Source organism: Neofelis nebulosa, chromosome 16 (genome assembly GCF_028018385.1).
Source record: "Neofelis nebulosa isolate mNeoNeb1 chromosome 16, mNeoNeb1.pri, whole genome shotgun sequence".
Lineage (NCBI taxonomy): Eukaryota > Metazoa > Chordata > Mammalia > Carnivora > Felidae > Neofelis > Neofelis nebulosa.
The window spans coordinates 30,065,199-30,079,000 of record NC_080797.1 but is presented as its reverse complement, the minus strand read 5'-3'; the positions used below and the strand labels follow the sequence as shown (position 1 = coordinate 30,079,000).

General features: G+C 40.9%; 1 protein-coding gene across 7 annotated transcripts in view; it reads left to right on the top strand.

Moving 5' to 3' along the window:
• Positions 1 to 13,802, top strand: part of EFCAB13 (EF-hand calcium binding domain 13) — a 185,507-nt gene that overhangs the window by 155,655 nt on the left and 16,050 nt on the right. For all 7 annotated transcript variants that reach the window (XM_058702937.1, XM_058702939.1, XM_058702938.1 and 4 more), the window contains 3 exons: positions 1,937 to 2,080; positions 11,535 to 11,597; positions 13,616 to 13,669. In XM_058702937.1, the coding sequence (XP_058558920.1) occupies positions 1,937 to 2,080; positions 11,535 to 11,597; positions 13,616 to 13,669 (261 nt within the window). The remainder of the gene's footprint in view (positions 1 to 1,936; positions 2,081 to 11,534; positions 11,598 to 13,615; positions 13,670 to 13,802) is intronic.

The following is a 13,802-nucleotide window of genomic DNA, read 5'->3' as shown; positions in this document are numbered from 1 at the left end:
AGACCCAAATTGGGTGTAGAGTTCACTTAAAAATACAAAGAATTATAAATAAATAAATAAATAAATAAATAAATAAATAAATAAAGCCAAACAAACAACAAATAAATAAATAAGCAAATAGCAGAATCAGACCTATAAATACAGAAACAACTTCGTGGTTGCCAGAAGGGAGGGTCTTGAGGGTTGGACAAAAAGGGTGAAGGTGAGAGGGAGATACAGGCCTCCAGTTATGAAATGAATAAGTCACAGGAATAAAAGGCACAGCATAAAGAATACAGTCAATGATATTGTAATAGTGATGTAATGGGACAGATGGTGGTTACCCTTGTGGTGAACAGAGCATAATGTATAAACTTGTCAAATTACTAAGTTGTATACCTGGAACTAATGTAACATTGTGTGTCAGCTGTACTAAAAAAAAAAAAAATCAATGTTACCTTTTCTTTTTTTATCCTATTATATGTTCATAAAAATGGGATTTTATCATGAGAAGATTAACTATTGAAACATGTAGGAATATGTTGAAACATACAAGCTTCCTCCATATTTTGTAAGAGGTATTCTTCTCATTATTCCACTGCCTTAGCCATGAGGCATTGAATGTAATCTGGTTTTAATGTGTTCATTTAATTGACATCTCCAACTGTGAGATATCTGTGATATCTGTGGAACTTCTGGGTCTCCTTGGAGCCTTTGTTCTTGAGATTAATTGAAATGGCTTAATTTCCTCTAAATTTTAATTCCCAAGATTGAAACTGAACAAAATTCAGAAGGCCTAATTTAGGTAGCTACAAAAATGAAATTATTCCCTAGATTGTAGGTGTTTAGGATGTAACCAAAATGGTATGTTTTTTCAACTGACAAAATATTTTGTCCTTAATCTCTGGTTTTCTGAATGGGATCTATAAAACTCTCCTAGGTATGTGGTTTATAAGCAAATCTCTTACAGGATTAATGTTTATGATATGATAGTGTTTATCATAATACATTTAAAATTTGTTTTCTTACTTGAACAATTGAACCATGATACTTTCAGAAATGAATGTTACCTTTTTTTGGTATTGATAGCAGTGCTGATCCTTCCATTATTTGGGGGACTTTTTGTATGTATGTGTTGGATATATCCAAGTATCCACTGAATGAAAAAAATTAAGAATAGTCACATCAAACTATGGCTGGTTATCTAATTTTTGGCAAGAGAATTGCTAGAATTACTTTTATGCTTAGTTATCCTAGCTTTAATGGAATTCCCAGCCTCTGATATGCCAGAGATGAGTATAAGCGGATGTCCTGAGATTCCTTTATATGTAATCATTCCTCAATCTCAAATTAAATATTTACAATGCCCTGTTTAGCCTAGCGCCTAAACGTTCTATGAAATCAGATAGCCTGCACTTCACACTTGGCTTTACATTTAATAACTGTGTATGCTTAGACAGACTAGCCTCTCTAAGGCTAGGTTTCCTTATCTGTTAAATAAGGGAAATATTGGTAACAACCTCACAGAATCTTTGTATTAAAATGGGATGGTGGAGGGGTGCCTGGGTGGCTCAGTCAGTTAAGCATCCGACTTCAGCTCAGGTCATGATCTCGCGGTTTGTGGGTTCAAGCCCCGCCTAGGGCTCTGTGCTGACAACTCAGGGCCTGGAGCCTGCTTTAGATTCTGCGTCTCCTTCTTTCTCAGCCCCTCCCCCACTCTCACTCTGTCTCTGTCTCTCTCAAAAGTAAATAAACATTCTAAAATTTTTTTTAAATGATAAAATGGGATGGTGTGTATAAAGCACTTAGCATAGTGCTTAGCAAGCACTAAGCTGAATACTTAATAAGTGGTAGAAATAGCAGTAGTAGTACTACTAGTAGTAATTATTGTCACTCAGGACCCACTGAATATTGCATATTTTTTAACTTCGTATACTGCATATTTTTTTGAATATAGAAAAAGAAGGCCCCTTGAAAACTTTGGCTGCCATTAGGAAAGATGAGGTCACTCCTGATGATCTAGACTCCATGATGAAAAATATAGGAGTTCCATTACCCCAAGATGCGATTCAAAGATCCCTGAAGAATGTGGCTATCACGGGTGAGCATTTAACATTTCTAGGTATCCTTTATCTTAGCTGACATGCATGTGTTTGAACTTTTCAAGAATCCTTAAAGGGTTTATCCACTTCATGGATTATCCGAGCTCTTTTCTACCAACTACCCACTTGGGTTCTACTTATTTTTTTAAAAAAATTTTTTTTTCAACGTTTTTTATTTATTTTTGGGACAGAGAGAGACAGAGCATGAACGGGGGAGGGGCAGAGAGAGAGGGAGACACAGAAGCGGAAACAGGCTCCAGGCTCCGAGCCATCAGCCCAGAGCCTGACGCGGGGCTTGAACTCACGGACCGCGAGATCGTGACCTGGCTGAAGTCGGACACTCAACCGACTGCGCCACCCAGGCGCCCCAAGGGTTCTACTTATTTTAAGTAGCATCATACAGAGGAGGATCTATACGGTAGGAGGGTATGTGTCTGAATGATACGCATGAGTCTGTCTTTTTGATGGAATCTACAAAATATCAGACGTTTTTCAGTATAGCAATTACAGTTGCCAATCTCTGTTCATATTCCTTGTTCTCTGACATGCATTTTTTCTTTCAGAAGATGGGAAAGTGAATTTAGAAGGGTTCATTGGCAATTTAGTCAATTCAGGATTTTCATTTCTACCTGAAAGTAAGAATTCTCAGTTGAATGGAGATAGCTAATGATATGTAGGTTATAGATCTCTTGGGAAAACCCTAGCTAGATTTTGAGATGGTCTTAAACTGATTTACCACTGGCATAATTGTCTAGTATCTTTACTCCACACATGTCAAATGTGTGTGTAGCACATGAGAACATGCCCTTTAGAGAGCTCTAGTTACCTCTTCTGCCTAGTCTGAGACCAGAGTCTTAACTGCAGTTATCTTTCCACTGAGGACCTTGTGAAGAAAAAAATCACATTAATTAAAATGACTAAACCAGCACTTAGAATTACACTGTTTGCAAGTTACTCTACTTTAACTCAAGTGTAATTGTGTGAGACATATTAAAATGATAAATAGTGGGTTCCTGATATTGATTTACAATAATTCTTCTGTAAGAAATGAGTGAAAATCTTTGTTACTGTTAGGAGAATTTTTCTTCAGGTTTGTTTTTTTTTCTTTTGTTATTTCTTTTTTTTCTCTTTTTTTTTTTAATTTTTTTTAACGTTTATTTATTTTTGAGACAGAGAGAGACAGAGCATGAACGGGGGAGGATCAGAGAGAGAGGGAGACACAGAATCTGAAACAGGCTCCAGGCTCTGAGCGGTCAGCCCAGAGCCCGACACGGGGCTCGAGCTCACGGACCGCGAGATCATGACCTGAGCTGAAGTCAGCCGCTTAACCGACTGAGCCACCCAGGCGCCCCATCTTTTGTTATTTCAACGTTGTTTTCTTTGGTTATTTCTTTGTATGGGCTCCATGTTTTTGCCCCTAGTTTCTCTTTATACACTAATTCAAAGTTTAATTTTAGCACAATGTTTGTCAATTATAATGTTAAGGACCCTTTTCTTCTTTGGGTTTGCATAGTATTTCTGTAACCTTAGGCCTCTGAATTCTCTGATAAGCTGCCCTTTCTTGCCACGATGGTGCTGAAAAGGAAGGAATGATTTACATTTTGCACGTTTAAGTGAGAAGAATATCTCTGACACCAAGCCAAAATTATACACACATTCAAACCACTTCATATCGTCCATTTTTAAGTGCCCTCTATGGTTGCAGAAATTCAAGGTTTACTTCTTTGACCATGTCCACCTACTTTTGGATAAGCACATATATGTAGCTTTGATAAGCAAAAAAATATTTATGAAGAGATGTTTTGTAGAGATGCCTGGGATCCAGACCTGAGCTGAGATCAAGAGTCGGATGCTTAATTGATTGAGCCACTCTGTTGTCCCTAGAAATGCCTTTTTTGAGACAACTTCCTAATAGTATATATCAACTGCTTTTGGGAACTGGTGTTAAAAATGGCCATATCAAGAGTGTCACTATATCTTCAGAAGATGTTGCCCATTAGATTATTTAGTGATGAAAAGTGTCTTGAAATTTAGATGATTGATTGATTGATTGATTGATTTTTTAGAGAGAGACAGGGCAGGTGTGCTCACCAGCAGGGGAGGGGCTGAGGGAGAGGGAGAAAGAATCTTAAGTAGGCTCCATCATGAAGCCTGATGTGGCTCTCCATCCCACAATTGACCATGAGATCCTGATCTGAGCTGAAATCAAGAGCTGGATGCTTAACTGACTGAGACACCCAGGCACTCCTTGAAATTTAATATCAGAAAAAAAAAATCTCTCTTCCAAAGACCAGTGTGCTTCTTTGTGTAGGTAATAACCCGAGTTCCCCTTTATGCCTTAGCTTCCAAAAAGTTTCAGATCTAAACTTAATATTTAAGCACTATTAACCATGTTGGCCTTGTTTGTTATTTACTACCTTTTTCTCATGTGTTTTTGATGCTCACATTTCTAATTATGATTGTTGTATTTTCTATTTCTCCATGAAATTTTGTCAGTTCTGTTATATACTATTTAGACTCTCTAATTTGGCTCATCTGCATTTATGATTGTTATATCTTCCTGATGAATTGGCTGGCAGAGAATACCGAATGTATCATTTTGTTTTTATTTATTTATTTTTTCAACGTTTTTTATTTATTTTTGGGACAGAGAGAGACAGAGCATGAACGGGGGAGGGGCAGAGAGAGAGGGAGACACAGAATTGGAAACAGGCTCCAGGCTCCGAGCCATCAGCCCAGAGCCTGACGCGGGGCTCGAACTCACGGACCGCGAGATCGTGACCTGGCTGAAGTCGGACGCTTAACCGACTGCGCCACCCAGGCGCCCCCGAATGTATCATTTTGGAAGAGAAATCACTTTTTCCTCTGAGTACAGGCTGAAAATGATTCCCGGGAGTTCCGGAAGATGGCGGCGTAGGAGGACGCTGGGCTCACCGCGCGTCCTGCTGATCACTTAGATTCCACCTACACCTGCCTAAAGAACCCAGAAAACCGCCAGAGGATTAGCAGAACGGAGTCTCCGGAGCCAAGCGCAGACGAGAGGCCCACGGAAGAGGGTAGGAAGGGCGGCGAGGCGGTGCGCGCTCCACGGACTGGCGGGAGGGAGCCGGGGCGGAGGGGCGGCTCGCCGGCCAAGCAGAGCCCCCGAGTCGGGCTGGCAAAAGCGGAGGGGCCGGACGGACTGTGTTCCGACAGCAAGCGCGACTTAGCGTCTGGGAGGTCAGAAGTTAACAGCTCTGCTCAGAAAGCGGGAAGGCTGGAGGACAAAGGGAGGGAGAGCTGCTGAGCCCCCGGACGGCAGAGCTCAGCTTGGCGGGGAACAAAGGCGCTCGCCAGCGCCATCTCCCCCGCCCATCCCCCAGCCAAAATCCCAAAGAGAACCAGTTCCTGCCAGGGAACTTGCTCGCTCCGCGCAAACACCCAACTCTGTGCTTCTGCGGAGCCAAACCTCCGGCAGCGGATCTGACTCCCTCCCGCTGCCACAGGGCCCCTCCTGAAGTGGATCACCTAAGGAGAAGCGAGCTAAGCCGGCCCCTCCCGCCCCCGTGCACCTTGCCTACCCACCCCAGCTAATACGCCAGCTCCCCAGCACCACAAGCCTGGCAGTGTGCAAGTAGACCAGACGGGCCACACCACCCCACAGTGAATCCCGCCCCTAGGAGAGGGGAGGAGAAGGCACACACCAGTCTGACTGTGGCCCCAGCGGTGGGCTGGGGGCAGACATCAGGTCGGACTGCGGCCCCGCCCACCAACTCCAGTTATACACCACAGCACGGGGGAAGTGCCCTGCGGGTCCTCACCACTCCAGGGACTGTCCAAAATGACCAAACGGAAGAATTCCCCTCAGAAGAATCTCCAGGAAATAACAACAGCTAATGAACTGATCAAAAAGGATTTAAATAATATAACAGAAAGTGAATTTAGAATAATAGTCATAAAATTAATCGCTGGGCTTGAAAACAGTATACAGGACAGCAGAGAATCTCTTGCCACAGAGATCAAGGGACTAAGGAACAGTCACGAGGAGCTGAAAAACGCTTTAAATGAAATGCAAAACAAAATGGAAACCACGACGGCTCGGATTGAAGAGGCAGAGGAGAGAATAGGTGAACTAGAAGATAAAGTTATGGAGAAAGAGGAAGCTGAAAGAAAGAGAGATAAAAAAATCCAGGAGTATGAGGGGAAAATTAGAGAACTAAGTGATACACTAAAAAGAAATAATATACGCATAATTGGTATCCCAGAGGAGGAAGAGAGAGGGAAAGGTGCTGAAGGGGTACTTGAAGAAATTATAGCTGAGAACTTCCCTGAACTGGGGAAGGAAAAAGGCATTGAAATCCAAGAGGCACAGAGAACTCCCTTCAGACGTAACTTGAATCGATCTTCTGCACGACATATCATAGTGAAACTGGCAAAATACAAGGATAAAGAGAAAATTCTGAAAGCAGCAAGGGATAAACATGCCCTCACATATAAAGGGAGACCTATAAGACTCGTGACTGATCTCTCCTTTGAAACTTGGCAGGCCAGAAAGGCTTGGCACGATATCTTCAGTGTGCTAAACAGAAAAAATATGCAGCCGAGAATCCTTTATCCAGCAAGTCTGTCATTTAGAATAGAAGGAGAGATAAAGGTCTTCCCAAACAAACAAAAACTGAAGGAATTTGTCACCACGAAACCAGCCCTACAAGAGATCCTAAGGGGGATCCTGTGAGACAAAGTACCAGAGACATCACTACAAGCATAAAACATACAGACATCACAATGACTCTAAACCCGTATCTTTCTATAATAACACTGAATGTAAATGGATTAAATGCGCCAACCAAAAGACATAGGGTATCAGAATGGATAAAAAAACAAGACCCATCTATTTGCTGTCTACAAGAGACTCATTTGAGATCTGAGGACACCTTTAGATTGAGAGTGAGGGGATGGAGAACTATTTATCATGCTACTGGAAGCCAAAAGAAAGCTGGAGTAGCCATACTTCTATCAGACAAACTAGACTTTAAATTAAAGGCTGTAACAAGAGATGAAGAAGGGCATTATATAATAATTACAGGGTCTATCCATCAGGAAGAGCTAACAATTATAAATGTCTATGCGCCAAATACCGGAGCCCCCAGATATATAAAACAGTTACTCATAAACATAAGCAACCTTATTGATAAGAATGTGGTCATTGCAGGGGACTTTAACACACCACTTACAGAAATGGATAGATCATCTAGACACACAGTCAATAAAGAAACAAGGGCCCTGAATGATACATTGGATCAGATGGACTTGACAGATATATTTAGAACTCTGCATCCCAAAGCAACAGAATATACTTTCTTCTCGAGTGCACATGGAACATTCTCCAAGATAGATCATATACTGGGTCACAAAACAGCCCTTCATAAGTTTACAAGAATTGAAATTATACCATGCATACTTTCAGACCATAATGCTATGAAGCTTGAAATCAACCACAGGAAAAAGTCTGGAAAACCTCCAAAAGCATGGAGGTTAAAGAACACCCTACTAACGAATGAGTGGGTCAACCAGGCAATTAGAGAAGAAATTAAAAAATATATGGAAACAAACAAAAATGAAAATACAACAATCCAAACGCTTTGGGACGCAGCGAAGGCAGTCCTGAGAGGAAAATACATTGCAATCCAGGCCTATCTCAAGAAACAAGAAAAATCCCAAATACAAAATCTAACAGCACACCTAAAGGAAATAGAGGCAGAACAGCAAAGGCAGCCTAAACCCAGCAGAAGAAGAGAAATAATAAAGATCAGAGCAGAAATAAACAATATAGAATCTAAAAAAACTGTAGAGCAGATCAACGAAACCAAGAGTTGGTTTTTTGAAAAAATAAACAAAATTGACAAACCTCTAGCCAGGCTTCTCAAAAAGAAAAGGGAGATGACCCAAATAGATAAAATCATGAATGAAAATGGAATTATTACAACCAATCCCTCAGAGATACAAACAATTATCAGGGAATACTATGAAAAATTATATGCCAACAAATTGGACAACCTGGAAGAAATGGACAAATTCCTAAACACCCACACTCTTCCAAAACTCAATCAGGAGGAAATAGAAAGCTTGAACAGACCCATAACCAGCGAAGAAATTGAATCGGTTATCAAAAATCTCCCAACAAATAAGAGTCCAGGACCAGATGGCTTCCCAGGGGAGTTCTATCAGACGTTTAAAGCAGAGATAATACCTATCCTTCTCAAGCTATTCCAAGAAATAGAAAGGGAAGGAAAACTTCCAGACTCATTCTATGAAGCCAGTATTACTTTGATTCCTAAACCAGACAGAGACCCAGTAAAAAAAGAGAACTACAGGCCAATATCCCTGATGAATATGGATGCAAAAATTCTCAATAAGATACTAGCAAATCGAATTCAACAGCATATAAAAAGAATTATTCACCATGATCAAGTGGGATTCATTCCTGGGATGCAGGGCTGGTTCAACATTCGCAAATCGATCAACGTGATACATCACATTAACAAAAAAAAAGAGAAGAACCATATGATCCTGTCAATCGATGCAGAAAAGGCCTTTGACAAAATCCAGCACCCTTTCTTAATAAAAACCCTTGAGAAAGTCGGGATAGAAGGAACATACTTAAAGATCATAAAAGCCATTTATGAAAAGCCCACAGCTAACATCATCCTCAATGGGGAAAAACTGAGAGCTTTTTCCCTGAGATCAGGAACACGACAGGGATGCCCACTCTCACCGCTGTTGTTTAATATAGTGCTGGAAGTTCTAGCATCAGCAATCAGACAACAAAAGGAAATCAAAGGCATCCAAATTGGCAAAGATGAAGTCAAGCTTTCGCTTTTTGCAGATGACATGATATTATACATGGAAAATCCGATAGACTCCACCAAAAGTCTGCTAGAACTGATACATGAATTCAGCAAAGTTGCCAGATACAAAATCAATGTACAGAAATCAGTTGCATTCTTATACACTAACAATGAAGCAACAGAGAGACAAATAAAGAAACTGATCCCATTCACAATTGCACCAAGAAGCATAAAATACCTAGGAATAAATCTAACCAAAGATGTAAAAGATCTGTATGCTGAAAACTATAGAAAGCTTATGCAGGTAATTGAAGAAGATATAAAGAAATGGAAAGACATTCCCTGCTCATGGATCGGAAGAATAAATATTGTCAAAATGTCAATACTACCCAAAGCTATCTACACATTCAATGCAATCCCAATCAAAATTGCACCAGCATTCTTCTCGAAACTAGAACAAGCCATCCTAAAATTCATATGGAACCACAAAAGGCCCCGAATAGCCAAAGTAATTTTGAAGAAGAAGACCAAAGCAGGAGGCATCACAATCCCAGACTTTAGCCTCTACTACAAAGCTGTCATCATCAAGACAGCATGGTATTGGCATAAAAACAGACACATAGACCAATGGAATCGAATAGAAACCCCAGAACTAGACCCACAAACGTATGGCCAACTCATTTTTGACAAAGCAGGAAAGAACACCCAATGGAAAAAAGACAGTCTCTTTAACAAATGGTGCTGGGAGAACTGGACAGCAACATGCAGAAGGTTGAAACTAGACCACTTTCTCACACCATTCACAAAAATAAACTCAAAATGGATAAAGGACCTGAATGTGAGACAGGAAACCATCAAAACCTTAGAGGAGAAAGCAGGAAAAGACCTCTCTGACCTCAGCCGTAGCAATCTCTTACTCGGCACATCCCCAAAGGCAAGGGAATTAAAAGCAAAAGTGAATTACTGGGACCTTATGAAGATAAAAAGCTTCTGCACAGCAAAGGAAACAACCAACAAAACTAAAAGGCAACCAACGGAATGGGAAAAGATATTTGCAAATGACACATCGGACAAAGGGCTAGTATCCAAAATCTATAAAGAGCTCATCAAACTCCACACCCGAAAAACAAATAACCCAGTGAAGAAATGGGCAGAAAACATGAATAGACACTTCTCTAAAGAAGACATCCGGATGGCCAACAGGCACATGAAAAGATGTTCAACGTCGCTCCTCATCAGGGAAATACAAATCAAAACCACACTCAGATACCACCTCACGCCAGTCAGAGTGGCCAAAATGAAGAAATCAGGAGACTATAGATGCTGGAGAGGATGTGGAGAGACGGGAACCCTCTTGCACTGTTGGTGGGAATGCAAATTGGTGCAGCCGCTCTGGAAAGCAGTGTGGAGGTTCCTCAAAAAATTAAAAATAGACCTACCCTATGACCCAGCAATAGCACTGCTAGGAATTTATCCAAGGGATACAGGAGTACTGATGCATAGGGGCACTTGTACCCCAATGTTTATAGCAGCACTCTCAACAATCGCCAAATTATGGAAAGAGCCTAAATGTCCATCAACTGATGAATGGATAAAGAAATTGTGGTTTATATACACAATGGAATACTACGTGGCAATGAGAAAGAATGAAATATGGCCTTTTGTAGCAACGTGGATGGAACTGGAGAGTGTGATGCTAAGTGAAATAAGCCATACAGAGAAAGACAGATACCATATGGTTTCACTCTTATGTGGATCCTGAGAAACGTAACAGAAACCCATGGGGGAGGGGAAGGGAAAAAAAAAAAAAAGAGGTTAGAGTGGGAGAGAGCCAAAGCATAAGAGACTGTTAAAAACTGAGAACAAACTGAGGGTTGATGGGGGGTGGGAGGGAGGGCAGGGTGGGTGATGGGTATTGAGGAGGGCACCTTTTGGGATGAGCACTGGGTGTTGTATGGAAAACCAATTTGACAGTAAATTTCATATATTAATAAATAAATAAATAAATAAATAAATAAATAAATAAAAATAATAAAAAAAAAAAAAAGAAAATTGATTCCCCATTCTATGGCTACATGACTCCTTATTTACCACATTTTTTTAATGTTTATTTATTTTTTTGAGACAGAGAGAGACAGAGCATGAACGGGGGAGGGTCAGAGAGACAGGGAGACACAGAATCCAAAGCGGGCTCCAGGCTCTGAGCTGTCAGCACAGAGCCCGACACAGGGCTCGAACTTACAGACCGTGAGATCATGGCCTGAGCCGAAGTCGGACGCTCAACCGACTGAGCCACCCAGGTGCCCCTACCACATTTTACATAGTGGCTCCTAACTGTTCCCTCAACATCAGCCAGTAACACTTCTTGTCTAATATTATATGGGCTGTACTGGGTTAAATGTTCCTGTGCTTATAGCCATATTCTCTTTAAAATGATCAAAAGAACATGTTTCTATTTCTGATAGAAGAACTGAAAGTGTGCATCTGAATACATGTCAAAAGACTCTTCTTTTCACACTGAAATGGAATATAGCGATGTGAAGATAATAGGAAGTATTTTTCTGAAATTGAAAACTATTAGCATTTCCCATTCTCATAGCTTTTACAGCTCCTATTTTTCTCCTAGGAAGTAAGGTTGATGACAGCAACTTAGACACTTTTCTAGGAAACATGAAGATGGAGATGTCAGGTAAAGAATTTTGTAAGATTCTGAAGCACCTGTCAGTTGAAGGTGACATTTACATAGACATCGTTCACATGGTTCCATGTTGTGAGAAGTCTTTTTATTAATGTAAACTTCTTAGATATAAAATTCTTATAGAAAGAACCATAGAAAATGATAAAAATAATAAAAAAATTACCTTAAGGGGCGCCTGGGTGGCGCAGTCGGTTAAGCGTCCGACTTCAGCCAGGTCACGATCTCGCGGTCCGTGAGTTCGAGCCCCGCGTCGGGCTCTGGGCTGATGGCTCGGAGCCTAGAGCCTGTTTCCGATTCTGTGTCTCCCTCTCTCTCTGCCCCTCCCCCGTTTGTGCTCTGTCTCTCTCTGTCCCAAAAAAAAAAAAAAAAAAAAAATTACCTTAAGTGTTATGCTTTAGGCTCTCCTCCTTGAGAATAAATTTTATGGTTTCCAAAAGTTCCATTTGGGAGGTGTGGAAGAAAGATGGAAATGTATTTGCTATGTTAGTACTTTAGATCCAAACTTACGTTTCTAGGAATACTTTGGCAACCTTTCCTCTGTATCACTGATTCAAAAAGCATCATTAAGATCTCACAATATTCTTTTTATTATTTAAAACAAATTTTAATGTTTTCTATTTTTGAGAGACAGAGAGAGAGACAGAGCATGAACGGGGAAGGAGCAGAAAGAGAGGGAGACACAGAACCCAAAGCAGGCTCCAGGCTCTGAGCTGTCAGCACCGAGCCCGACGAAGGGCTCGAACTTTGGGAGCGGGGTAGCACCCTAAACTGCCACCGTTACCATGTATACCCAGTCCAATCCACCAAGAAAGGCCTGGCACACAACATTCTGTTCTTTAAACTTTTTTTTTCAATTTTTCCTCCTTTCTCCTTTTGAAATACTATTCTGCACTTTGAAAACAGAATCAAGACATGATGAAGAATCAGCTTCTGAAGAAAAGGATTGCTATAGAATAAATACAGCTGTATTACACTGCTATTAAATAGCTCAATGCAGGAAAAAATTTACAAGATACAAGTTTGTGTTTTTTACAATATTAAAAGGCAGGAGTTTCAACTTTATAAATCTAAGAACATTTTATGCATAGGGTAACGTGCATTACTGTTATTTAAGGCAACACTGACAAATCCTTTAACTTGGAAATCTGATTAAAAAAATATCAAAATGTTGAAAGTTGTGGAACAACCTAACCATTAAGCAATTTATCTACTATTTTTATATGATTACAAAATGTGGCGGGCACCTGCATGGCTCAGCCGGTTTAGTGTCCGACTTCAGCTCAGTTCATGACCTGGCGGTCGGTGAGTTTGAGCCCCGCTTCGGGCTCTGTGCTGACAGCTCAGAGCCTGGAGCCTGCTTCGGATTCTGTCTCCCTCTCTCTCTGCCCCTCCCCCTCTCACGCTCTGTCTCTCTGTCTCTCAAAAATGAATAAATGTTAAAAAAAATCAAAATGTGATAAAAAGCCCTTATCTTGCCTCCCCCCTTTTGGTGATATGATCATACCTGGGACAGTCATGAGATTGACCAAGGAGGGTGATGAGCGAGCAATGGGAACCATAGCTAGGACCAGACAGGGTTCCACAGGCAAGGGGAGCATGAAAGACGAAGGGCCTAACTGACATCGACAGGGAACTGGATGTGAAGGAAACAGGACTAAATGAATCAGTCTGTAAAAATAGAATTATACAGGGGAGATGACTGCTCATGTCCCAGACCCCCTAGTTTGCAGAGAAGTGGGAATAGAGGTGAAATAGTCCTAACATGGACTTTATAGACCAGGGCAGGTAATAAAAGCATTCTGAATGGAAATACTGGTGTGTGGGGTTATGTACCTGGTGGGGTGGAGCATAGAAAAGAATATGAAGGCATGGGTGGGGGTGGGGGGGAGAGAAATACAGTTGTAGTAAAAATCATGGGAAATTGTTGATTTCTTATGCTGTTTCACAGTTAAGAATTTCATGTGTTTGCATCTCATTATGATCTCTGTAATTTTTACCTCATTTTACAGCTGATGGAAGAGTTGAACCTAATAAACTAATGAATAAAGCTGAAACTGTTACAGGTAAGAAGTTGATATAAAACTGAGAGAGCAATGCTTTAAACTTTTTTTAATGTTTTATTGATTTGCGAGGGGGGGAGGGGCAGAGAGATGGGGAGACACAGAATCAGAAGCAGGCTCCAAGCTCTGAGCTGTT